Source organism: Pongo pygmaeus, chromosome 12, assembly GCF_028885625.2.
Source record: "Pongo pygmaeus isolate AG05252 chromosome 12, NHGRI_mPonPyg2-v2.0_pri, whole genome shotgun sequence".
NCBI lineage: Eukaryota > Metazoa > Chordata > Mammalia > Primates > Hominidae > Pongo > Pongo pygmaeus.
In genome coordinates this window covers 27,287,823-27,315,564 of record NC_072385.2, presented here as the reverse complement: position 1 = coordinate 27,315,564, position 27,742 = coordinate 27,287,823, and the positions used below count along the sequence as shown (strand labels likewise).

Below are 27,742 nucleotides of genomic sequence, written 5' to 3'. Positions count from 1 at the left end.
GAAGACAGGAAAGGGGGCTGTGTTTGATGTTTACATCAAAGTCACAAAGTGCTGTGCTCAAGGAAAATCACAGGCCACGTGCTCCAGGGAGGCAGAGGGCATTTCCGGGGCCCAGCACTGCCTGCCCAGCTGCAGGATGGGACTGAGAGATGGGAATGAGGCTAAGCAAAGGCAGGGTTTCAGGAAGGACGACTCCAGCAGCAGGAACCTTCAGAAGGGAGGAAGCCTGCGTACCTGGAACGGGAGGGTAGGCAGCAGTGGTGGGAAGGAGGGGAGTCCCAGGGCTCATGGAAACTGGAATGCCCCCATTTTCCCCACAAAGGGGCGTCGCCCTGGGGCCTGCCCCAGCTAGACAACCCAGAGGAGTGATTTGTTTATTCCACAGGCAGGTTAGAGCTGGAGGGAGGAGAAACCCACTGAGTCAGCCCATACCCCGAAGGTGAGACCCCCTCCTGTGCCAGGCATCTGGATGGCAAGGACAGCCTGCCCTTGCTCTCCAGTGGCTCACAGGCTTGTGGGGGGCAGCTGAGTCCACAGGGAGCCAGGGCTGGGAGGCCGGAAGCCTGGGCACTGTGTGTCCCCAGAGGAGCCCCAAGCCAGCCTGGAGGATGTCAGGGATGCGTTCCAGGAGGAGTCAGCCACCCAACCAAGACACAGAGCCAGGGCATCCCCAGTGCTAGCCCGGCCCACCTGGGACCTTTCCCACGAAGCTGAACCTGGCTGAGCGCCATCCCGCTGTGGCCACCACCTCCTTCTCCTCTTCCTCTCCTCCCTTCCCTCACCCCGTGTACACACCCACCCTTGGGCCTGGGGCCACACCTCATGCACTCTCTCAGAGGGGGGCCTGCAGAGCCACTCTCTCGGCTCCATCTCCCCTCTAGTGCCCCAAGGCCTCTGGGAGCCTCTTGCCGACCACCTCCTTGCTTTCTTGGGCACTAAGGGAGTTGTCACAGCTCTCCTGTCTGTGGGGCCTCAGACACCTGTGTGGAACTGCCCTGGGCCCACTGTGGAGACCCCTAAAGCTTTTCTTCTTGGGGTCCTGCTGCCCTTGTTAAGTGGGCTTATGATACCCTACCTTGTTTTAACCTGAATTGACTCTCCCTTAGCTAAGAGAGCCAGACAGACTCCATCTTGGCTCTCTCACTTGTAGCCCCTTGCAGCCTCTTACCCACCCGGCTTCCTCAAGGACTTAACTTGTGCAAGCTGACTCCCAGCGCATCCAAGAATGCAATTAACTGTGCAAGCTATATCCGCAGTTCCCAGGAATTCGCCCAGTTAATAGCACCCAGAGCCCCGGCGTTTGTGTCCGGTTGATAACGCCCAAAGCCCCATGTCTATCACCTTGTGATAGATTTTAAGCCCCTGCACCTGGAACTGTTTGCTTTCCTGTAACCATTTATCCTTTTAACTTTTTGCCTGCTTTACTTCTGTAAGATTGTTTTAACTAGACCCCCACCTCTCCTTTCTAAACCAAAGTATAAAAGAAAATCAAGCCCCTTCTTCGGGGCTGAGAGAATTTTGAGCACTAGCTGTCTCTCAGTCGCCGGCTAATAAAGGACCCCTGAATTCGTCTCAAAGTGCAGCGTTTCTAACTCGCTCGGTTACAACAGGCTCAGATCCCCAGTCTGCCTGAGGACCCCCTCACACCCTGCCCCGAAGCCTCCTTCTTGGGGACCTCCTTTCTGGCCCTCTACTATTCTCTGGCCGCCTGAATCCCCTTTAGAAAATCTGAGTTCCGGCCTCTAGGCTAGGATACTTTTCTCCTATATAGAGCCCCCCCCGCCCCCGCCAAAATGGTGTTTGCTAGCAGCCTCCCTTTTCCCCAGCGGCATCTTGAAACTCCAGGTGCAGAGAGCGTCCCTTCACATCCATGCCAGACACTCATTTCTTGGAGTATTGAGAGAAGAAGACCCTGGCACACTGAAGAGAGGAGAAATTACAGCATCAAATCACATTCATACTACAATAATGAGAGTAGCACTGATTATGTGTCAGACATTGCTGTATGCACATCACAATTAATAAGCCATTCAACCTATTTTCCAGATAAGTAAAGTCCAGAGAGGTTAACTAAGAGATGCCAAGTGGCCAGGTGGGATTGCAGCCCAGGCAGCCTGACCCCACCCACATGCTGTGAGACATAAAGGAAGAAAATTTTGGTTGTAAAATATCTCCCCGAAGGAGGCCAGCACCCCAGGGAGCTTGAAGCTGAGCCAGCTATTGGGCAGGGTGCCTCTGTGTGGGTGGGGGGCTTCCAGTTTCCAGGGTCTTCGGGTCCTGAGAAGGGGATTCCCAGCCTCTGCAAGGCACTGGCCCAATAGCCCTTGAGCCCCCTGCTTCCTGTCCCAGAGGCTGGTCTGGAAACTACAAAGCCCGGTGCTCAGATAGCTCTGAGATTGGGCTACAGATAATCTGAGATCGGCATGCAGATAAGGTCCTCTGTTCTGCCAGAGTGGAAGGAGGTGGATGCATCTTCTGAATGTTTACAGTAAAGGGCAAACGGATGGAAATGTGGGCTAGGAAAGTTGCGGTGCATTTGCCTCATTGGGTTGGGGTAAACATTCACTCTACTCATGCCAAGAGCCTCTGAAGAAATTCATCAGTCACCCCCATTCCCTCAGGTCTTTGCCCACACCTCTTCACCTGCCTATCTCCTAGTCCTCTTTCAGGTCTCCAATTAAGCGTGTTTTCCTCCAGGAAGCCTTCCCAATCCTCAGACCCAGCAAGGATGGGGCTTTCTGTCCATTTCACCTGGAGCTGAGCAGGTCCAATCTGGCTGCACAGTTAAGAGGACACAGGCCACTGCTGGAAGACATGCAGCAGGGAGATGGGGTGGAGGCTCCAGTAGGCCCGAGAGGGGTCACACCCCAGCTCAATGAGCCCCAAAGGACGACAGCCTCCATCCAGGGCCCCTCCTGGATTCCCTTTGGGTGTACAGAAAAATGGTGACTTTTATCTCCTTTCCTTCTGGTTCTTTTCTGGTTCTGCCACTTAACCCTGAGGGACCGTGAGCACGTTACTTAGCCTCTCTGCGCCTTGGTTTCCTCCCTTAGGAAACGGGGATAATGGTACCTGTCTTGTAGAGCTGTTGTGAAAGTTAAAAGAGGCCTAAAGGTAAATGCTCCATTACTGCCACCACCGCCGTTATCTCTCATGTCTAGTGACTGCGCGTCCTAGTGCAGCAACGGGATTCCCTTGCGCCCTCCAGGGGCAGCTCTCCAGTATTGCAGGCTACCAAGCACAACTCAAGCGTCCCTGAAGGCTGAAAGTGACCACCGCCCTGGCCTGAAATAAAAAAAATTAATCCAGCTGGTTTAAGTCAGAAGAGAATTGCTTGGCCACAGCAGCCACATGCTGTGCTCTCCCCTGGGGGCTTCTCAAGTGGATGGCTCCTTCGGAAGCCTTCAAACTGCCATAGCACTGCCACTTCTTGAGACCCCTGGCTACTTATTTATTCAATACTGAGCACCCGTTCTATGCCAGACGCTTTTCCGGGTACTCTGTTCTATGGGTCCGCAGTGAACAGCACATGAAAATCCCTTCCCTCATGGAGCTGACATTCTAGTGGGAGAGACAGAGAATGAACAAAATAGATAAGTATTTCATAGAGTATGTCACGTGGTTACAGGTGCTAAGGAGTAAAATAAATCAGAAAGGGTAAGCGAGCTCTGCGGACATGTAATTTTGAGCCAGTCAGGGCATGCCTCGGAGGGGATAACCTGTGAATCAAGACTTGAAGGTGGCTCACGGTGGCTCACGCCTGTAATCCCAGCACTTTGGGAGGCTGAGGCGGGCAGATCACAAAGTCAGGAGATCGAGACCATCCTAGCTAACGATGAAACTCCGTCTCTACTAAAAATACAAAAAATTAGCCGGGTGTGGTGGCGGGTGCCTATAGTCCCAGCTACTCGGGAGGCTGAGGCAGGAAAATGGCATGAACCCAGGAGACGGAGCCTGCAGTGAGCTGAGATCGCGCCACTGCACTCTAGCCTGGGTGACAGAGTGAGACTCCATCTCAAAAAAAAAAAAAAAAGACTTGAAGGAGATGTAGGAGAGAGCCACGGAGATATGGAGATATTGGGGGAAGAGCATTCCCAGCAAAGGTCTTAAGCAGGACTGTGTCATCTGTGAGGTGGGAACTATCATGTTCCCAGCTGTGACCCCAGCAACTGGAGTGGTACCTAGCACAATAGTACTCAATAAATATTGCATGGATGGGTGAAAAAATCCCACATATGTGCTTCAGGAACAGCTTGCTCTTGGCTCAACTGATGGCCCCAAGGTTGTTGGCTTCATTCTCAGACAAGGTTTCTCCCTATGGTCCAAGAAAGTCACTCAGCTTCAAATGCTATTCAAGGAGCAAGAATCTATTTCTCAGTATTACCGGAAAAACCCCCAGCACAGCTCATTGGCTAAGTAGATCACCTGTCCATCCCCCAGCCAATGCCTGACGCCAGCGGATGGCATGGGGAAGTGGCTTAGGACCAGGTCACATGCCCCACCCACAGCATACTCTGGAAGGAAGGAGTGGCTGGAAGGAGGAGAAGGGATGATGGGTGGGCAAAGCGCTGAAGTCTTGCAGAATATTCATAACAGCTTAAATGCATCTATTTCTTTCTATCAAGCACGACTACGTGCTGGCCCCAGCTAAGGTACATTTAACGCTCACAACAGTCCCAGCGAGTAGTAGATTAGCCTCATTTTACAGATCTAGAAACTGAGGCCAAGAGGAAACTTAGGCTTGAAATTCCACAGCTAGTAAGTGGGGAGCCTGGGACCTCCTGGCTCAAAGGGAGCTTGGAGCTTCCACACGGCTCCACCCCGAAATCCCCTGTGCTATCAGGGTGACTGCCCTCATCAAGCTAGGGACAAGCAGGCTGAACCAACCCTGAGCTAAAGCTGCAAGGCCTTAGCATGAAGGCAAACTAACAGTGCAAAGGCAGCCACCTCTTTGATGGAGAAAGGGAAATGGAAATGCTAGCTCAGGGCAGCTCCCAGGGGCCCACAGGCCATGTGGGGACTGTTGGCAGAGGCTATAGGTGCTGATCAGGCTTGTTCCTCAAATGCAAGCCCAGGGTAGAGGTAGGAGGCCAGCAGAAGGGTGGGCTGCCTCTCAGGGCTGGGGTCCGAAGAGGTTGCAATGAGGATGGGGCGAGGGTGAACATGCAACCTGTTGAGAGTTCAAGGAAAATCTGGTATGCTTGCTGTGCCTGCTGTATGCCCAGGCTGAGGCAGCTGCATCTCCTGCCAAGCACAGAGGACCCTAGCCACCTGCTGCCCTACAACCACCCCACATCCAGCCCAGCACAGGGCCTGGCACCCGGTAGGTGTCCAATAAATGTTTGCTGCTGAACAGACCACACAATGGCACTGTAAAGAGGGTAAATTATCAGCCTCATTACCAAGAAGAGGAAGCCAAGGCTCTGAGAAGGTCCAGGCAGGACCAGTATTGAAGCCTAGCTGGACCCAGCTCCCCAGCACCATGCCTGGGAAACTCCCAGAGTTGTGAGGGCTGGGCAGGCAAATGCCAGGTGGCACAGGCCAGACCCCAGTTGCTGGCAGTCCTCTCCTGGGGCACCTGCCCTGGCGAAGCACTCAGAGACCTTTGGACAGCCGGCAGGTCCTCCGGGGTAACCAGGGCCCCACTCTCCCCACCTCCCCGCTGGCTTCAATCTGAGAAATGGAAAGGGTGGTGCTCATCTCATAGCGAAGGGGCTGGAGCACAGATGCCAGGGGAGGCTCCAAGGTCAACCCCCAGTGGAGAGCTCTGGGAGGGCCACATGGTGGGGTGTACCTGCCCACCAGGGCGCTGTGCCTGGCATGGGGAGGTGCCCAGTAAGTGCTGACTTGAGTGGAAACCATTTGGTAAGTTACACCTGTTGTTGATGCTGCTGATGCTGGGGAGGGAGTGGGCTCTCCCCTCCCCCAGCTCTCCACGCAGCCACCCATCCCCCACCCAGTTCTTCTTCCTCACCCTCTTGGGACAAGTGGACTGAACCAACCACTTGCGGCTTATTCCTGGCCCATCACTACTCCCTCCCTTCACCCTCCTCCTTCCAACACCTCCTCCTACCCCCTCCTCCATTTAAATCTCCCACCCACCACATGCTTCCTGCTTCCTCCACTTCCCTCCCCCCATTCCTCTACCTTCCTCTTCCCCACTCCACTCCCCCAGCTTATTCTCCCTGCTCCCGCCACCTTTTTCTTCCCCACCCACACCATTGTCCCTACCCTCCTCCCTTCTCCTATCCCAGCCCTCATCTCCCTCATCTTACTCTACCCCTTCGTCTCTGCCACCCCATTCCATCACCCCGCAGCTGCCCTCCCCACAGCCCCCCAGTGCTCCCCCTCCACACCCCCCACACTCTGAGTGCCAGGCCGGGAAAGTCAGGCGGGGGCCCTGCAGGCACATCTGGGGATTTTGGTAACCCTCCTCGGGAAGCGCCTAACTGGGGCCTCCTCTCCTCTGCGCAGAGGGAAGCGGCTGCTGGGATAGACAGGAAGGGGTCTGAGCCTCCCAAGGGCCAGAAAGGCAGAGGTGCATGGTGGGTCCAGTGAGTCCTCACTTAGCTCACTGAGAGGTTCTTGGAGAATGCAACTTGCAGTGCAGTAAGGAAACCAATTTTCCCATAGGCTAACTGCTATAGACAATAAGTAAGTTCCTATGGCATATTCCTGGTCACAAAAACATCACCAACCATCTACGTAAGAACCCCAAATGCTTTAATATTAAACATTAAAATAATTGTGAGCTATACATACCTTTAAGAATGATTACTAAAAAATAAGTCAGATCATGATTTATCCACTTACCCAGTTCAGGGTGGCAGAGGCCGGAGCCCAGCCTGGCACCTCAGGACAGTGCAAGGTGGGAACCCGCCCCAGCCAGGACTCCATCCCCTCTCAGGACACACTCACACACACCCACGCTGGGACACTGTAGACACACCTATGCACCGATAGCTTTGGGATGTAGAAGGAAACGGAGTTCCCGGAGAAAACCCCCACAAACACAGGGAGAATGTGCAGACTCCACACAGACAGTGGCCCCGGCCAGGAATCAGGTTTGGTTTTTTTTCTCATCACCATTACAACCAAATGACATTGAAAAAAATGGGCATGGTGGTGGGCACCTGTAATCCCAGCTACTCAGGAGGCTGAGGCAGGAAAATCGCTTGAACCTGGGAGGTGGAGATTGCAGTGAGCAGAGATCGCGCCACTGCACTCCAGCCTGGGCGACAGAGTGAGACTTAGTCTCAAAAAAAAAAAAAAAAAAGGCCAGGCGCGGTGGCTCACACCTGTAATCCCAGCACTTTGGGAGGCTGAGGCAAGTGGATCACGAGGTCAGAAGATCGAGACCATCCTGGCTAACATGGTGAAACCCCGTCTCTACTAAAAACACAAAAAAATTAGCTGGGCTTGGTGGTGGGCAATTGTAGTCCTTGCTACTCGGGAGGTTGAGGCAGGAGAATGGCATGAACCTGGGAGGCAGAACTTGCAATGAGCCAAGATCGTGCCACTGCACTCCAGCCTGAGCGACAGAGCGAGACTCCGTCTCAAAAAAAAAAAAAAGAAAGAAAGAAAGAAAGAAAAAAATGACGTTATTATATTAGAGGAGCTGCTGTCCAAATGTCCTAAGCAGTCGGGGGATCCTTGAGAACGAGACAAGCATCTGGACCGAGACTCTTGGTTCTCGAAGCCCCTGATTTGGGAGGTGGGCTGGGGTGGACCTGGGAGCCAGCTCTGTCCAGTACATCAGGCCATCTGTGGCTACAGCAGGACCAAAGTCCCAAGACCACTAACTGGGCAGTTTTTAACTAAATGGCCCGATGTGGTGGAAAGAGTTTTTCTAGGGATGGGCTGTTTTTCCATCTTGGCAAAGAACTGAGCAGAGCCTTCCAGGGCCACCTCGTCTTCACTCCCCACACAAATAGGTCCAAAGCTCTCAGGTCCTAGCTGGACCGCCTCTGAGCTACTCTTGACCACGCCTCCCCCTGCCTTTCCTGAGGCCCAGCTCCCAGAGCCCATCCATGAATGGAGAAGGTAGCCAGGAACCCTTCAGACCCAACAGTTGCCCCCAGGAACCTGTGAACCTGCTGACCACAAGCACCAGGGCCATGACCCACGTCCCTTGACTCCCTAAACACACTCTCCCATGCCTTGCAGTGGCCCTGGGCCCAGCCCAATCAATCTCACGTACTCTCAAGACTCAAAGTATCAGAAAAAGATTGTGTGGCCATGTGTTCGTTTCCCAGGGCTGCCATAGCAAATCACCACAAACCGGGTGGCTTAAAACAGCAAAAATTTATTCTGTCACATTCTGGAGGCCAGATTCTGAAACCGAGGTGTTAGCAGGGCTGCAGGCCCCTCAGAGGCTCTAGGGAAGAATTGTCCCTTATATCCAGTAGACAGGCAGTAACAAATGCTGGCGAGGATGTGGAGAAAAGGGAACTCTCATACATTGTTGCTAATGTATGGAATGTACATTAGTACAACCACTATGGAGAACAGTTTGGAGGTTCCTCAAAAAACTAAAAATAGAGCTACCATACAATCCAGCAATCCCACTGCTGTGTATATACTCAAAAGAAGGGAAATCAGTGTATCAAAAAGATATCTGCACTCTCATGTTTACTGCAGCACTATTCACAATAGCCAAGATCTGGAAACAACCTAACAGTCTATCAATAGATGAATGGATGAAGGAAATGTGGTACATTTACACAATGGAGTACTATTCAGCCATTCAAAAAATGGTCATTTGCACCAACATAGATGGAACTGGAAGTCATTATGTTGAGTGAAATAAGCCAGGCACAGAAAGACAAACTTTGCATGCTCTCATCATTTCTGAGAACTAAGAATTAAAACAATTGAATTCATGGAGATAGAGAGTAGAAGGATGGTTACCAGAGGCTGGGAAGAGTAGTGGGGGTAGGGGAGATGTAAGGATGGTTAATAGGTACAAAAAATAAAAGAATGAATAAGACCTAGTATTTGATAGCACAGTAGGGTCACCATAGTCAATAGTAATTTAATTGCACCTTAAAAATAACTAAAAGAATAGAATTGGATTGTTTATAACATGAAGGATAAATGCACCAGGTGTTGGATACTCCATTCACCCTCACGTGATTATTATACATGGCATACCTGTATCAAAATATCTCATGTACCCCATAAATACATACACCTACTATGTACCCACAAAAATTAAAAGTTAAAAAAAATCTCTTAGTATTCTATATATCCTCCTACTAGTTCTGTTTCTCTCATGGGACCCTGACTCATCCAAATTTTGGTACTAGAAGAGAGGAACAGAATTTTAAATCTATTTCCAGTGGCCAAGAGGGCACTTAGGTACTCCACGGCATGATGTGGCAATAGAGATATACAAAATATTACCATTGGATACTCTCAATCAAACACATATAAAAGGCAAGGTTCTGGGTGCCCATGTGTTTGATGATACCTGAGAACATGTTAGTTAAACTGAGGAGTATAATATTGGCTGGTTGCTGGAGAAAGTGGGGAAAGGGATGAGTTTAGGCTTTCATATTCCCAGCTTAAACTCTGCATAAATGAACTAAAAGCTTCTATGGGCCAGGCATGGTGGCTCATGCCTATAATCCCAGCACTTTGAGAGGCCGAGGCGGGGGGATCACCTGAGGTCAGGAGTTTGACAGCAGCCTGGCCAACATGGTGAAACTCCATCTCTACTAAAAATACAAAAATTGGCTGGGTGTGGCGGCACGCATCTATAACCCCAGCTACTCGGGAGGCTGAGTCAGGAGAATCGCTTGAACCCGGGAGGTGGAGGTTGCAGTGAGCCAAGATCACACCACTGCACTCCAGCCTGGGCAACAGAGCGAGACTCTGTCTCAAAAAAAAAAAAAAATTGGGAGGCCGAGGCGGGCAGATCACAAGGTCAAGAGATCGGGACCATCCTGGCCAACATGGTGAAACACGGTCTCTGCTAAAAATACAAAAATTAGCCAGGTGTGGTGGCAAGTGCCTGTAGTCCCAGCTACTCGGGAGGCTGAGGCAGAATCGCTTGAACCCGGGAGGCGGAGGTTGCAGTGAACCGAGATCACGCCACTGCACTCCAGCATGGGTGACAGAGCAAGACTCTGACTCAATAAATAAATAAATAACCCCACTTCATGACACTCTCAATTACCCTATTTCTTTTTGCTGGTCATGCAAGCAGGAAATCACCTCCTGGGGAGCTCCCACAATTCTTAGCAGTTTCTTTGCAGATATAATACTTTCTGTACTCCCACCTCCCATAAAAGCTATTTAATATGGTTGTGTTCACACCCTAGACTGTGATCTTGCTCGGGACAGAATGCATGCCTGGGTCACTGTTAGTTTCCTCATTGTATTTTGATATTGTCAGCATGTGAGGTGGTCTATTAATATCTGTTCAATGAATGACTGAATAAATGAATCAATGCTTTATCAAATAAGTCCATAGTCTGTCGGGTTCGCCGACACCAGCCACCGGTGCCATATGGCCACAAGTGTCCTACGGTAAAGCAGTTTTTCTTGGTCCATTCAAATTGGGACGGGAAGCAGACGTTTTTGTAGAATACACCTCCCAGGCAGAAATGGAATTGCCTCCCTGTGGTGTGCAGATGAAGAATGTGCTTGCATTGTGGTTTCAAGTCCTGGTTTGACTGCCCCACGACCTGGCTTAGACGCCGGAGCTGCTCTTCAACTGTTTCTGTTTTTTTGCACATTTTGTGAAATTTTTTTCTTCAGAATTTTGCCACCATGTCTTTCCATTCATTATAAAAATATTATATGTCGTGTTTGCCGGAGGAGATCTAAAACAAAACAACAAAACCCACAGTGCTCAGCTCAGCGCACAGGAGTCGTGCTGTCTACTCACTGGGCAGTGGTGGAGGCTGACGCTTCCCAGGGTGAGGATTCTGCTTCCCATCAGTAAGGTTTGTCATCTGTGAAATTCTTTTTGCCTCTGGGCAGCACAGAGCCTCTGGGATAGTCTCATCCCCCGAGTTTCTCTTAACTAACTCAGGCCACCCACAGCTTTGACTGGTCCCTGTGGGAGGGGGCCACAGTTCTGACCACTTCTGCTGGCATCTCAAGGGCCATGGAGGGAAAATGGCAGGTCCAATGGATGAGCCTTGGTAGGAAGAGGACACTGGAGGTGGGGGTGGGGGGAGGTGGCCTGAATAGGTCACCAGTCCCAGGAACCTTGGCATGGAGAGAAAGCAATGCCACTCTTGTGGGGAAATTCAAACACTGCTACCACTGGAGTCAGAGGGTGGGTAGGGGTGGGGATGGACACTTCCCCTCATCACACGCCTCCACCCCATTGCTCTAGGGGCAAGCTGAGCATTCAGTGCAGTGTCGGCAGGACTGAGGGGCTGTGGGGAGCTGCTCTTCCTTCTGCGGTCAGGAATACATGTCCCTGGGGATGCAGCAAGAAGCACGTAATTTCAAAATGCAGCTATGCATACACATCATCGTGCAAACCATTTGCTTTCTAGCGCCTGCTCACGGTGAGTGCCTCTGTGCCTGAGCCCCCTCATCTAGAGGCCTAACCAAAATATTTAACAACTGGTATAGACAGGGGTGTAGACAGGCACTGACCAGTCAAAATGACCACCACTGAAGCAGAGCCTTGGAGGGCCACGGCTGTGCCAAGCACTAATCCTTCATTTGCAGGATCACGGAGAAGATCAGGAGGTCAGTGGGAAGCTAGGGGAAGGCTTTCAGTATTCTAACAAGCAGGGCAGCTGTGCCAATGTGAAGGAGCTGAATATCAGCCCTGCTCTCTCTCTCCTTCGTGGCTTCAGCCCTCCTCACCCTCTTAGATTTGTGTTTTTCCTTTCTTTTGTAAATCCATATTCCTATTTACCAATCTTTCAGCCAGAGCCCTCAATATGGGGACAGGTCTGGCCTAACCGCAGTGGCCTTGAGAGGCAACCGTGGCCCACCCAGGGATCCCCAAACCTGGCTATGCATCAGAATCACCCAGGCTGTGCCTAAAACCCATGGCCCAGGTCCTGTGTGCTTTGACAGAGCAGCCCAGGGGATGCTGAAGCACAACCAGGCTTGCAGCTTCTGCCCTCCTCATAAACCAGATCAGCAGGAAGCCCTGGGGGCAGCGTGAGTTCTAACACCTGCGGGTTCTTGGAAGGAAGGCTATGCCAGCACCACTCACGATGGCTGTTTCTTCCTGATGTATGAGGCCAACCCAAGCAGCAACAGCACGGTGGCCATGAGGATGGCCACCCCTGAGACGGCAGCGATGATGGTGTTCCTCTGCAGGAAGTGCAGAAGCTGCCCGCAGGGCATAGTCCTAAAGTGAGCATCTAAATGAGAAGACACAGCACAGAGTGAACAGAGATCCCTGCCGGGCTACCCACAACCAGGACTAAGCCTGCAAGGGACACCTGTTCATTCCATTCATAACAGAATAAAAACCTTGGCATCTTGGCCGGGCGCGGTGGCTCACGCCTGTAATCCCAGCACTTTGGGAGGCCGAGGCGGGCGGATCACGAGGTCAGGAGATCGAGACCATCCTGGCTAACACGGTAAAACCCCGTCTCTACTAAAAATACAAAAAAAATTAGCCGGGTGTGGTGGCGGGCGCCTGTAGTCCCAGCTACTCAGGAGGCTGAGGCAGGAGAATGGCGTGAACCTGGGAGGCAGAGCTTGCAGTGAGCCGAGATCGCACCACTGCACTCCAGCCTGGGCGAAAGAGTGAGACTCCGTCTCAAAAAAAAAAAAAAAAAAAAAAAAAATCTTGGCATCTTAGCCACTGGTTCCAGAAATCCTCTTGGGAGGGAACTGGCTGCTTGGGGAAATGCATTCATATGCATTTATCTGCTATTTGGCAATAAGATGAGATGATTTTGGGGGGTGGAGATGAGACACTGAGGATATGGGCTGGCATGCAACAAAGCAGCCAGAAAGAAAGTTCCACAGACAATTTGTAGGAGGTAAAGAGAAGAACAGAGGAGAGCTCAGATGGGTAGGAGGAGGCAGGGGCACTAGAGGAGGTTGAGAAATCCTAATGCAAAGGATTTTAAGAACAATGGAGGCAAATACTCCGTTTGCAGCTTTTCACAAGGCAGTGATATAAACTCTTCTCTGCTGCCCCTCCTCTGCCCCCTGGCCTCAGAAAGTTGTACTGCATACACAATCTGCCTCGTGTGTGTAGGTCTGCATACACAATCGGCCTCGTGTGTGTAGGTCTGGATACACAATCGGCCTCGTGTGTGTAGGTCTGGATACACAATCGGCCTCGTGTGTGTAGGTCTGGATACACAATCGGCCTCGTGTGTGTAGGTCTGGATACACAATCGGCCTCGTGTGTGTAGGTTTGGCTACACAATCGGCCTCGTGTGTGTAGGTTTGGATACACAATCGGCCTCGTGTGTGTAGGTTTGCATACACAATCGGCCTCGTGTGTGTAGGTTTGCATACACAATCGGCCTCGTGTGTGTAGGTTTGGGAGATTTCATGTCTGCACCAGCATGAGGCAAACACAAGGCCACGGATGATCCTGAGCTCCTGAGCCCCTCTGAGGACTTACAGAAATAGTGAGAATGGATGGGAATACCACTGAGCACAGGCTGGGGAAAACACGGCAGTCTTAGCTAGATCTCAAAGGAAGGAGATCTCAGCCGACATCAGTGTCTCCTAGAGCTTCTGTCACCCTATTTATAATGTGACCAAAAAAGAAAAAGACATCAGGGAAATCAGGCATGGAGATACGATCCCAAGTATCGGCTGGTTTCGTGTGGGGAGCTGTCCAGGGCAGCCGGTGATGTAGGCAGGGGAGTGCTGAGCAAGGGTCTTCTTGGGTGATGGGGAGAAAACAGGGCATGTCCAGCTTCCCACCTTCGGCTATGCTATGCCAAGAGGCAGCGTATCCAACAGCTCTAAGGCTCTGCTGGAATAATTCAGCATTTAATTTCTAAGCATTAGGAAGTGACAACCAGGTATAATTTTGAAAGAGAGTAGCAGTGTGGCAGGGTGTACTGCACTTGGTACCAGCATGGGTGAGCTTCTGCCCACTCTAAACAGGTCTGGGCTCAGGGATGAGCAAGGGTGAAGCCCTGGCTGTACAGAAACAATATAAAAGTAGCATCTTTTTGGAAGAGTGGTGAAATTCCTGGAGTTGGGTTTTTTGTTTTTTTATTTTTTTATTTTTTTAGATGGAGTCTCACTCTTGCTGCCCAGGCTGGAGTGCAATGGTGCAATCTCAGCTCACTGCAGCCTCCCCCTGCTGGGTTCAAGTGATTCTTGAACTGCCTCAGCCTCCCGAGTAGCTGCGATTACAGGCACCCGCCACCATGCCCAGCTAATTTTTTCTTTTTTATTTTTAGTAGAGACGGGGTTTTACCATGTTGGCCAGGGGAGTCTCTAACTCCTGGCCTCAGGTGATCCGCCCATCTTGACCTCCCAAAATGCTGGGATTACAGGCGTGAGCCACCGTGCCCGGCCTCTGGAGTTGGTTTAATTCATAACTTTTAACTGCAGATTGTATTCACTGCAGATTTAATTCACTTTTGCGGGTGAATTAAAGGTGTCAGTTAAAATACCATGAAAGGCAAAGACACATTCAGAAGTTGTCCTTATTTAAGCATCATACTTAGTTTATATGTCATATAGATTCCCACCTGGTTTAGCTGCCCCTTGAAGTGTTTCTTTATCTACAGTAGTTAACTGCTCTCTTAAAACCCTGTCGAACAGAGAGGATTCTTTAAAACTCTTCTCCTCTGAAAGGTGATCTACAAAAGATAAAATGTGTTCATCTATAAACAACCATGGCCTGTGATTAGTTCAGCATTTATGATAAAAGTAGCTTCTTCTAGACTCAAAGTGAGGAGTTAGGGAGGATTTGGGGGAAAAGTCTAAATGTCCTACAGAACCTCAGCGTTTTGGTGTTTTATTGTTTTTGTTTACTTTTTAAAAAATCTAACAAATTCCTGGGCAACCCACCCATAGCTGAGGCAGCATTTCTTACACTTGAGCGTGCATCTGAATGACACTGGGAGGGCTTATGAAAACACAAATTCCCAAGCCCCACCCCAGAGTTTCTGATTCCATAGGTCTGGGGTAGGCCTGGGAATGTGTATGTCTCACAGATCCTGAAAGATGCTGCTTCTGTGGGTAGAGGACCACACTTAGAGAACCTCTCTAAGCCCCAGCCTACTTCTCCACTTGCATAAAATAGAGATAATAAGACCTACTTCACAGATTGTACAATGTTCATGAAAATAATTTTTAAAACACAGAGTACTATAAAAATTTTCTTGAGTTGCGAGGACAAGATAGGAAAATTAACCACACTGAAATATTCAGGTATTGGTAGAGGGATTGCAGAATAGTTTAATAGAAAGAAGACAGTAGAAAATGAGAAATATTTGCATCCTAGCTCTGCCCTTTGGTGCCTGACTCGTTTGCATATGGGACCTGTCAAAGGGCCTGAGTTTAGCTTGGAGAAAATCGGGAGGCCAACATGGCCTGCCTGTCTTTGCCAGATGTAGGATGGCCTGGGAAGAGGCTGAGGGATGTTTTGAGAAGCTCTGGGGCAAACTAGAACCAATGGGTAGGCGCTCCAGGGAAATCTGTTTGGACTGTTTAGCAGTTAGAACGTGAGCTATCAAAGAGTGAATGGGGAAGGATGAGAAGTAATGAATTTCACACCCCAGAAGACTTCAAAGCAGGCCGGAACCCCCAGCTCCAGATGGGAGACCTCCAAGAGCTGGAAGTGGGGGCGAGGCAGCTTTGGATGGGTTTGGTAAATCTTCCTTGGCCTTGTTCACAGAGAGATAGAGAACTGTCGCAATAAGAGTTTGCGACCAGCCTGGGCAACATACCAAGACTTCATCTCTACTAAAAATCAAAGAAAAAAAAATTAGCCGGGCATGGTGGCGCACACCTGTAGTCCCAGCTACTAGAAAGGCTGAGGTAGGCAGATGGCTTGAACTCAGCAGATCAAGGCTGCAGAGAGCTATACACACCACTGCACTCCAGCCCAGGTAACAGAGCGAGACCCTGTCTCAAAAGAATAATACAATTGAACAATAAAATAAAATAACAGAAAATTATCACAATATGATTAAGACTATCATGTGGATGTCTGATAACAGTCTCATGAAGTTCTAGTTATTCCTGTAAAAAAAGAGATAAATTTGTTCCTTATTCAACTTGGCTTAGAAAAGAGAGAAAACTCCCAATTTAATAAGACTGATAATTAACTTGACTTTTGAAATGCAACATGTCAAATCCGAATCAGATTAACAGCCACAGACAGAAAGCCCTGGCGAGCATGGAGTTATCCACTAGGGGGCGCGCTTGGCTTGCTCTGAGCTGCAGCAATGGTCGACCTGACACGGGAACACATTTTCACTCTTTCTCTACCGGAGGCAAAAGACAGAATTAAGAGCCACTGCCTATTCTTATCGTCAGTATGGACGTAAGTTTTCATTTACCTAAGGTTCTTTGAAGAATCTGTAGGCGTCTTTTATGTTTGATGGGTTGTGTTTGATCATTTGTTGGATTATTTTTTGTGTGGGAAAAAATAAGCACAATTATCAAATTTTTGACCAACAGTTTCATTTCCAGACTTCTTTCCAACTTTAGAACTATTAACTATGACAGGAGCAGCCGCCCATGACAAGAGCAATTCTTCCGTCCTTCCATGGTGTAGGCTCAACCCAAGCTGCCAATCAAGCATGTGCTGGGCTTGGTAAAAACCTTCTTAAAGGAGGGCAGAACCAAGAAACTTTGACTTTGTGCTCAAGAAAAGGTTGAAGTCTTTGGCCTTCATAATTCTCTGTGTTTTGGAGACTCTAACATTGACATGAGCCTTTGATTACATGTTAATAGCATGTTATTGCTAGGACTGATGCTACGTTCCATTCAGTGGACCTACGATCATCAATAGCTACAGCTGCTGTCCACAGACCTGGGCACACCTTTTAAAAGACACTTCACTTCTCTGAATGGTCATTTCCCCACTCCTCCTCCTATCGAGATGTTTTCGACCATTGGTTTTTTGTTTTTTGTTTTTTGTTTTTTGTTTTGAGACAGAGTCTCTGTTCCCCAGGCTGGAGTGCAGTGGCACCATCTCAGCTCACCGCAACCTCCGCCTCCCAGGTTCAAGCAATTTTCCTGCCTCGGCCTCCCGAGTAGCTAGGAGTACAAGGATACGCCACCACACCCAGCTAATATTTGTATTTTTAGTAGAGATGAGGTTTCACCATGTTGGCCAGGCTAATCTCGAACTCTTGACCTCAGGTGATCCACCTGCCTTGGCCTCCCAAGTGCTGGGATTACAGGCGTGAGCCACCGCACCCAGCCTTTTTTTCTTTTTTTTCTTTTTTTTTTTTTTTTTCGAATGGTCACTGCTGCCAAGAAGGAGGTGCAGACAGTGTGGTCTGGAATTTACTGTCCCTGCAGAGTAGCCTGAGAGCAGCTCCCACCCTCTGAAGATGGACCTGATCAGCCCCCTCAGCTGGCAGACATGAGCTTTGTCACTGCCTACGGTTCTTCTCAGCCCTCTTCTTCCCTCACTCTTCTTACTTGGAAAAACCCTATCAAGGAGATCAGCCTCTTGTTCTCCCAGAACTCCGTGCAATTACAATGTAAGCACTTTTTAAAGACCTTCAATGTTAGCATGTTTATATCTAACAGTTACTTATTGATTAGATTGACTCTCCTAAGAGCTGTGAGCTCTTGGAAGACAAGAATGCCTCACTGAGCTCTCTGGCTTCCAGCACAGTGCTTCCCACTGGGTAGGAGAGATCAGTAGTTAGGTCTTGAGTGAGAGAATGAATCTGGAAGAATCTTGACTGCAACCTCATGGGGGACTCTGAGCCAGAACTACCCTGCTAAACCTGTCTTGCTAGCTAAGACTGCCGGGCATGGTGGTGTGTGCCTGTAGTCCCAGCTACTTGGGAGGCTGAGACAGGAGAATCGCTTGAACTTGGGAGGAGGAGGTTGCAATGAGCCGAGATTGCACCACTGCACTCCAGCCCGGACGACAGAGTGAGATTCCATCTCAAAGAAAAAAAAAGAAAAGAGAAAAGAAAAGAAAGAAAATAAAAGAAAAAATGTTGTCCTGGCTCCTCCTGAAGGAAAAATAAAGATTTGAAAGTAAAATTACATTAAAGCAATTGACTGAAGAAACAGTTTTAGAAATCAAAAGATCAAGCTAGATAGTAGGCTTTCTATTCCTCAAGCATATCATTTAATTTTACTTAAACAATGATTATTCAGGGGTGAAGGTAAATTATTCAGGGGCATTTTCTTATTCAAGGGTGAAGGTACATTATTCAGGGGCTGAGGTATCTTGGCACTATAATATACATTCCTGGGCAGACCACACCTAACATTTGCAAAAACCAGCACAAGAATTTTAATAGGTTAACAAATGGTACTAGGAAAACAGGATATCACATGCGAAAGAATAAAGTTAGATCCTTATCCAACACCATAAACAAAAATTAACTCACAATGGACCAAAGACCTAAATGTAATACCTAAAACTATAAAAACTTTTAGAGAAAAACATAGAGCAGAAACTTCATGACATTGGATTCGGAAATTATTTCTTGGGTTTGATACCAAAGGCACAGGCCACCAAAGAAAAAATAGACAAATTGGACTTTATGCAAATTTTAAAATTTTGCGCATCAAAAGACAGTGTCAACAGAATAAAAAGGTATCCCACCCAGGATGGGAAAAAACATTTGCAAATTGTTTATCTGATAAGAGAATGATACTCAGATTATAGAGAGAACTCCTGACACCCAACGAAATACAAAAATACAAACAACTGATTCAAAAATGGGCAAAGAACTTGAATAGATATTTTTCCAAAGAAGATATACAAATGGCCAATAGTACTTGAAAAGATGCTCAACATCACTAATCATTAGGGAACTGGCGAGGATGCGGAGAAACTGGAACCCTTGTGTGCTGTTGGTAGGAATGTAAATGGTACCGCCATGATAGGAAACAGTATGGCGTTTCCTCAGAAAATTAAAATCAAAATCACCATATCATCCAGCAATCTCACTTCTGAGTATATACCCAAAATAACTGAAAGCAGGGTCTCAAAGAATTATTTGTACATCCACGTTCATAACAGGATTATTCACAAGGCTAAAATGTGGAAACAACCCAAATATCCATCAAGGGATAAGTGAGTAAACAAAACACGGTAGATACATACAATGGAATATTACTCGGTTTCAAAAAGAAAGGACATTCTAGGCCAGGCACGGTGGCTCATGCCTGTAATCCCAGCACTTTGGGAGGCAGAGGCGGGCGGATCACAAGGTCAGGAGATGGAGACCATCCTGGCTAACACAGTGAAACCCAGTCTCTATTAAAAATACAAAAAAAAAATTAGCCGGGCGTGGTGGCGGGTGACTGTAGTCCCAGCTACTGGGGAGACTGAGACAGGAGAATGGCGTGAACCCGGGAGGCAGAGGTTGCAGTGAGCCAAGATCGTGCCACTGCACTCCGGCCAGGGCGATAGAGTGAGACTCTGTCTCAAAAAAAAAAAAAAAAAAAAAAAGAAAGGACATTTTGAAATATGCCACAACATGGATGAACCTTGAGGACATTATGCAAAATGAAATGTCAGTAACAAAAAGACAAATACTGTATGATTGCACTTATGTGAGATATTTAGAGTAGTCAAAATCATACAGAAAGTAGAACAGTGGTTGCCAGGGGATGCAGAGATGGAGGAATGGATGGTTATTATTTGATGAGTATAGAGTTTTGGTTTTATAAGATGAAAAGAGTTCTGGAGATGAATGCTGGTGATGGTTGCACAACATTATGAATGTATTTAATACCACTGAACTGTGCCCTTAAAAATGGTTAAGATGGTAAACTTCATATTGTGTGTATTGTATAATAATTTTTAAAAATTGAAAAAGAATACAAATGGAGAAACACCTATCATATGTATCAATAATTAAAAGTTATAAATCATGGCTCAGTCTACATATCTATACAAGGACCTGCTGCTTTCTTGGTGGCTAAAGGAACCCCAAGGCTCCTTCCAATCCCCTGCCACTCTGAGTGACAGCACAGATGTGCTGAAGCAGAGAAAAAGCTGGGCCCAGGCCCAAGATTCCTGAGCAGTGACTGGACTCTCCAAGCCTCACTATGACCAAGTAGAATTTATTCTAGGAATGCAAGGTTGGTTTGATATTAGGAAATTCGTTATTATCATATATATAATCTTAATGGACTTAAGGAAAAGAATCACATGATTAGTTACAAAAATTCAACACCCATTCTTGATTTTTTAAATACTCAACCAAATATGTAATAACAAATGTTAGTAAGGATGTGAAGAAATGGGAACTCTTGCACATATTGGTGGGATTGTAAAACAGTGTAGCTGCTATGGAAACAATATGGAGGTTCCTCAAAAAATTAAAGATAGATTTACCATATGACCCCACAATCCCACTTCTGGATACATATCCTAAAGAATTGAAAACAGGATCTTGGAGATATTTGCATACCCATATTCATTGCAGCATTATTTACAATAGCCAAGATGTGAGAGCAACCCAAGTGTCCAAAAACAGATAAATGGATAAAGAAAATATGGTATATACATACAATAGAATATTATTCAGCCTTAAAAAGAAAGGAAATTCTGTCATATGCTACAACATGGATTAACCTTGAGAACATTATACTACGTGAACTAAACCAATCACAAAAAGGCAAATACTGTATGATTCAACTTACATGAGATATCTAAAGTAACTCAACTCATAGACACAGAAAAAAATACCCAAAAGTATTTTTTGAGAATATATACAGATATATTCTCATTATCAGTATAAATATATGTATGCATATATATTTACATGTATGTGTGTAGATGGAAGGATAGATATACAGATAGATAATCTCTTATTCATATTAGTCCTATAACCAGACTCTTAATCAGGAAACTCAAGAGGCATTTTCTCTAAGAGCAAGAACAAAGCAGGATGCCCACTGTATCTCCAGCAACCATTCAAGATTATCCTAGAGGTATTAGCAATGCAATTAAACATGATAAATAAATCAGGTAGAGGCATAACAATAGGTAAAGATGTAAAACTGGCTGGGCATAGTGGCTCATGCCTGTAATCCCAGCACTTTGGGAGGCCAAGGCGGGCAGATCACCTGAGGTCAGGAGTTGGAGGCCAGCCTGGCCAACATGGTGAAACCCTGTCTCTAATAAAAATTCAAAAATTAACTGGGCATGGTGGCACGTGCTTGTAGTCCCAGCTACTCAGGAAGCTGAGGCAGGAGGATCACTTGAACCTGGGAGGAGGAGGTTGCAGTGAGCCGAGATCATGCCACTGCACTCCAGCCTGGGCAAAAGCATGAGACTCCATCACAAAAAAAAAAAAAAGAAGTAAAACTATCTCTATAACAGTATATATAGAATTGAATAAGGCAATAGGACATAAAATTAATACACAAAAATCAAGCCTTCCTATACTCAAACATTAAGTAGGTAGAGGGTATAATGATAGAGAAACCCCCTCTCTTACAATAGCAACACAGAAAATTAAGTGACTTAGGAATAAACTTAAGAAGATACATGTAAAAATCTATGTAATGAAAACTTTAACACACACTGAAAATAAACTTGAAGAACTGGAAAGGCATTCCCATTTCTAGCATAGGATGACCTAACATCTGTTTTCCCACAGTGAATATTGTAGTATAAATTTGATGCAATGCCAATCAGAATACCAATAGCCTTTTGATGAAGTTAAACAAGTTGATGTTAAAGTTCATATGGAAAAACAAACACGCAAAAATAGCCAGGAAAACAATGAAAAAACAAAAACTGCAAAAGGGGAACTAGTCCAACAAGACATTAAAACACACTATTTTCAGGCGTGGTGGCTCACGCCTGTAATCCCAGCGCGGAGTTTCGCTCTTGTTGCCCAGGCTGGAGTGCAGTGGTGCGATCTCGGCTCACTGCAACCTCTGCCTCCCGGTTTCAAGCGATTCTCCTGCCTCAGCCTCCCGAGTAGCTGGTCTCGAACTCCTGACTTCAGGGGAGCCACATCGCCCAGCCAGGAATAAGGATTTTTAATAAGCTCTTCCCATTCCCCAGCCCCGACCTCCGGCTGATGCATGGTGCGGCCCAGGAACTCCTGGCCAGGTTCATAATCCTGCACCCAGGAAAGACCACATATTTACCAGCTCGGACAGTGACCTATTTGGCCTGGTTTTTTTCTGTTAAATCTTTTAAGTCTTTCTAGGGGAGAAATGCTCCATGGATTCTAGCTGCTCATCCTGTCTTCGGAGCCAATCTCCCTCCAGCATGATCAGATAGCTCAGATGAGCCTCTGCTCCTAGCTGGAGGCAGCGCTTTCCCACACTGCTGAGGAGGAGGGGAGAATTCCTCTGGGGCAGCATCTCAGGAATCTGCTCAGCCTCTGCCCAGCCCCACCACCCCAGCAGGGAAAGGACCTACCCAGGTCAGTTTGGGAGGAGGCACCGGGTGTCTAGGGCCAGCTCTCTCTCCCTCCTGGCTGGCATCTGTCTGCCTGCAGAGAATAAACATTCTGATCTGCTCCTCCATGCTGTACATATCACAGAAGCAGACTCACACACGGTGGGATTTGAGGAAACCATGGGTATCCTAAACCTTACCGGTGATTAGGGAACTCTTCGTAATTAAGGGTGAAGCACCCACATTGTACAGCCAAGTACAAGTATTCTCTTGTGGCCGGGCATGGTGGCTCACACCTGTAATCCCAGCACTTTGGGAAGCCGAGGCGGGCGGATCACAAGGTCAGGAGATCGAGACCATCTGGCTAACACGGTGAAACCCCATCTCTACTAAAAACACAAAAAATTAGCCAGGCATGGTGGCGGGTGCCCGTAGTCACAGCTACTTGGGAGGCTGAGGCAGGAGAATGGCGTGAACCTGGGAGGCACAGTTTGCAGTGAGCCAAGATTGCGCTGCTGCACTCCAGCCTGGGCGACAGAGTGAGACTCCTTCTCAAAAAAAAAAAAGAGGAAAAAGAACAATGACTTATCAACCCCCAGTTCCAATCAATTCCAATTTTATGCATTTGCATTTATCTTTATCGGGAATTTTGTCCACACTGCCAAGGAAATATTCTGGTTTAGGAGATTTCCAAACAACACTGGTTCCTTTGATAAGACACATGAATAAAAAACAATAAGAAAAAGGGTCTTCATCAGTACACATTTGCAAGCACCTTGGGCCCATATTTTGTATTCCATTTTTTGGTTTTTTTTTTGTTTTTTGTTTTTGTCTTTTGAGACAGAGTCTCACTGTCACCCAGGCTGGAGTGCAGTGGCACGATCTCGGCTCACTGCAACCTCCGCCTCCCAGGTCCAAGTGATGCTCGTGTCTCAGCCTCCCAAGTAGCTAGGACTACAGGCATGAGCCACCACGGCTGGCTAATTTTTTGTATTTTTAGTAGAGACAGGGTTTCGCCATGTTGGTCAGGCTGATCTCAAACTCCTGACCTCAAGTGATCCGCCCACCTCGGCCTCCCAAAGTGCTGGGATTACAGGCGTGAGCTACCGCGCCTGGCCTTCTTTTCATTTTTAAGTTGAAATGCTAATATAGAACTCAACTTGTATGAGCAAATGTGTGTTTGAAAGTGAGTGCCTCGATGTAGTCAGTGGTGCGGCCTCACTGCTGATTGCAGAGGTGCCCAGGCAGTTGTCCTGGGCTACCCTCAGGGAAACTACCCTCAGGAATTGGGGTGCAAACATCTGTCTGCAGAATACCAACACAGTGCCCATTCCCCCTCCCTACCTGGGGCACTTGTACCCACGGCTGGCAGATTTCCAATACACTATTGTATCCTTATTACTGTGAGCAAATACCTATCTTAATTCCCAAAGTGCTAAATTTTTCCCATAATATGAAGCTGCTTTGGGGAAAGAGTGTGTTCTTCACATGTGTCATTTCTATGGGTGTGCTTAAAGTAAGTCATTCTTTGGTCTTGTTTTATCATCCACTGAATGGGGTATTAATGACTGCACTAACTCTCTCAAACCACGTTGTGCACTTTGAAGGATTCGTGTGTTGGGTTGAAAGTTAGGATGCTGCTAGGGGCTCCTGTTGTCGGGAGTGTGGAACCCCACTTGCAGATCAGGTTTCTGTCCTCCGAATGCCTCTAGGGTGGCAGAACCTGCCTAACACTGCACATCAAGGATCACCCCAAAATACAGGGATATTCACACTTTGGAGCACAGATTCCATAGCGGGCGGAAGGTTATAGAGAGGATTTCAGACAGTTGTTTTCTTCGTATCTCAATTTGGCTTTGCCCCACCAGTAGTTGGTTTAAAGACTACTAGGATGATAGTATAGCACATTTAAGACAACACATAGGCCTACAGAAATGTGTGCACTTACTGGATTAATGACATACACTTGCCTTTTCTCATGTCTGTCTTTGTAATGGATCTGACTGCTGTTGTTTCGTTAAATGATGGGTGATACGGAACCTTTGGAAACACCTGCAGTAGAATTTCATCTCCAGTGGAGCAAACAAAGGCATGTTAATACAGCAACGCAGGATTGATATATTTTGCTCTCTAAGTACCTAAAGCAGTCTACGAATACAGTGAATACATGACGCAAATGCCACGGATATGGGACGTTATTCCCTAAAATGCCTTGTCTTGGGAAGGAAAACTCCAATTACCTAAATCATTTCCGGAAAATTGTGATGCCTGAGACATCCTGGGCAGTAAACACTGCCCGCTAAAGATATATGGCCCCAGATCTCCTGATACTTAGTGCCCTAATAATTCTTGTTTCTGTTGTCATTCTGATGCACCTTTGAGGCTGTTCGCAAGATGACTCATAAAAATAGGGTAAAGTTTGTGGGGGCACAGATGAATCAGAACAGATTCTGAAAGCTCAGAAAGCTCTTTCTTTATAAAGCTGTTGCTAATTCATGAGGGTTACATTTTTGAAATATATTAAGTTCTCCTTCCCTTTTAAGTTCTCAGGCTTCTGGCTTCCCTGGGAAGAAGCAGTTCTACTTTCCCTTCCAGGCTTTCCTTGCTAAGTCACAGAAAACAGTCCTCACAAACCCCACTCATCCTGTATTTATTCTCAGTGCATTTCCAGGGCTGTTGGTCCTCGGTGGTTTCTACTCGCTTGATGTAACAGGAGCTCACCACAGAGACACCAGAAAATGAACCATCAGGGCCACCAGGACAATGAGGAGCTGCTCTCACCACCCCCCCTTGATGACCGTGCCGACCTACGAGTCCCTGGAAATGCTGCCCAGAGGGAACTGCAGAGTTGAGCCGTGGCCTCCAACGCCAAGGCCCACCTGGTGTGAGCTGGGCTGGTCAGCGGGCTCTTGAGGGGTGATGGGAGCTTCCCAAACCCCCAACCGGACTCCCATCTTCAGATGCAATCACTCCCCTCCCACACATATGGGGCCGAATTCAGAGACACTGGAGTCACCTGCAAGGCCGAGAACAAGGCTTCTGCCTCCTAGACAGCAGGTGTTGAGGGCACAGCTAGGGGGACTGCGAGTGCTACCTGCATCTGCTCATTCATCCCCTCCTGGTCACCTGCCAGGCAGTCGTCTATGCAGACTGCCCGAGGCCTCTGTGATAGCTCCCATGGGGAGGAGCAAGCCCAGCGCTCCTGAGACGGACAGCTGCCGGAACGGAGACCCATCGGGTGTCGAGAGATCTGCTCCCTTGCAAGCAGGAATGAACAGGCATCGCTCTGTGATCCGAATGCCTCCTAACCCAGGGGGAAGCATCAGCGCCACTCTCCCGGTTGCTCCTTCTCACACCTAAGGCGACCCTCAACCTCCACTCCTGACGCACAGCCCAGGCACCCTCAGGAGAGACTTCACTGGCATTTGGACAGCTTCCTTCAGCAGACAGCTGTGGTTCAGAACGCTTTTCTCCGTCTCAGCTCTCTGCTAAAGAGGACTTCCCTGGGCCTTGGCTTTGCTTTGTTGTTGTCATGGTGGTGGTGATGGTAAAGTACACTTAACATAAAATTTCCATTTCTACTCTTTATTTAGAGACAAAGTCTTGCTGTGTCACCCAAGTTGAACTGCAGTGGTGTAATCATAGCTCACTACAGCCTTGAACTCTTGGCCTCAAGCAATCATCCCGCCTCAGCCTCCTGAGTAGCTGAGACTACAGGCATGTGTCACTACATCCGGCTAATTTTTTAATTTTTTGTAGAAACGGTCTCGCTATGTTGCCTAGGCTGGTCTGGAACTCCTGGCCTCAAGTGATCGTCCCACCTCAGCCTTGCAAAGTGTTGAAATTACAGGCATGAGCCACCATGCCTGGCCCATTTTTACTCTATTTAAGTGAACAATTAAGGGCATTCAAAACATTCACAGTATCATGTATACATCACTCCTATTTATTTCCAGAACTCCAGGCTGGAGTGCAGTAGTGCAATCTCAGGTCACTGCAACCTCTGCCTGCCAGGCTCAAATGATCCTCCCACCTCAGTCTCCCAACTAGCTGGGACTACAGGCTCATGCCACCACACCCAGCTAATTTTTTTTTAATTTTTAGTAGAGACAGGGTTTCACCATGTTGGCCAGGATGGTCTTGAACTTCTGACCTCAAGCAATTCACTTGCCTTGGCCTCCCAAAGTGCTGGGATTGAGGCACTCGGCCTCCAGAACTTTTAAATCAACTGAAACAGGGGCAGGCATGGTGGCTCACGCCTGTAATCCCAGCACTTTGGGAGGCCGAGGTGGGCAGATCATGAGGTCAGGAGTTCGAGACCAGCCTGGCCAACATGGTGAAAACCCATCTCTACTAAAGATACAAAAAATTAGCCGGGCATGGTAGCGCATGCCTGTAACCCCAGCTACTCAGGAGGCTGAGGCAAGAGAATCGCTTGAACCAGGGAGACAGGGGTTGCAGTGAGCCGATATCGTGCCATTGCACTCCAGCCTGGGTGACAGGGTGAGACTCCATCTCAAAAAAAAGAAAAAAAAAATCAACTGAAACAGAAACTCTATACCCATTGCTATGGTTTAAATGTGTCCTCAAATTTCATATGCTGGAAATTTGATTCCCAATGTGGTTGTCATGTTAGGAGGTAGGGCCTAATGGAGGTGTTTGGGTCATGGAAATTAACCATATTAAGAGGTTAATATGGTTATCACTGGAATGGGTTAGTTATCACAAGAGTGCATACCATGTAAAAGGACAAGTTCAGCCCTCCCTTGCTCTCTCACCCTCTATGGCATTTCTGCTTTCCACCATGGGATGATGATACAGCAAGAAGGTTCTCGCCAGATGCTGGCCCCTCAGTCTTGGACTTCCCTGCCTTCAGAATTGTGAGCCAATAAATTTCAATTTATTACAAATTACCTAGGCTGTGGTATTCTATTATAACAGCACAAAATGGACATGTAGCAGCTGCACCATCTTACCTTCCCACCAGCAATGTACGAGGGTTTCAATTTCCTTCATCCTCACCAATATTTGTTATTTTTCTTTTTAAAAAAATAGCCATTCTGGCTGGGCACAGTGGCTCACACCTGTAATCCCAGCACTTTGGGAGGCCGAGGAGGGCAGATCACCTGAGGTCAGGAGTTCGTGACCAGCCTGGCCCACATGGCAAAACCCCATCTCTACTAAAAATGCAAAAATTAGCCAGGCTTGGTGGCAGGCACCTATAATCCCAGCTACTAGGGAGGCTGAGGCAGG

General features: G+C 47.8%; 1 protein-coding gene across 1 annotated transcript in view; it reads right to left on the bottom strand.

Moving 5' to 3' along the window:
• Nucleotides 1–8,316: 8,316 nt before the first annotated feature.
• C12H2orf92 (chromosome 12 C2orf92 homolog) overlaps nucleotides 8,317–27,742 on the bottom strand; it is a 34,874-nt gene continuing 15,448 nt past the window's right edge. The window contains exons 5-8 of the mRNA XM_063649130.1: nucleotides 24,460–24,558; nucleotides 14,661–14,771; nucleotides 12,194–12,344; nucleotides 8,317–10,829 (exon numbers count right to left, since the gene is read on the bottom strand). Of these exons, the coding sequence (XP_063505200.1) occupies nucleotides 10,697–10,829; nucleotides 12,194–12,344; nucleotides 14,661–14,771; nucleotides 24,460–24,558 (494 nt within the window). The 3' untranslated portion in view covers nucleotides 8,317–10,696. The remainder of the gene's footprint in view (nucleotides 10,830–12,193; nucleotides 12,345–14,660; nucleotides 14,772–24,459; nucleotides 24,559–27,742) is intronic.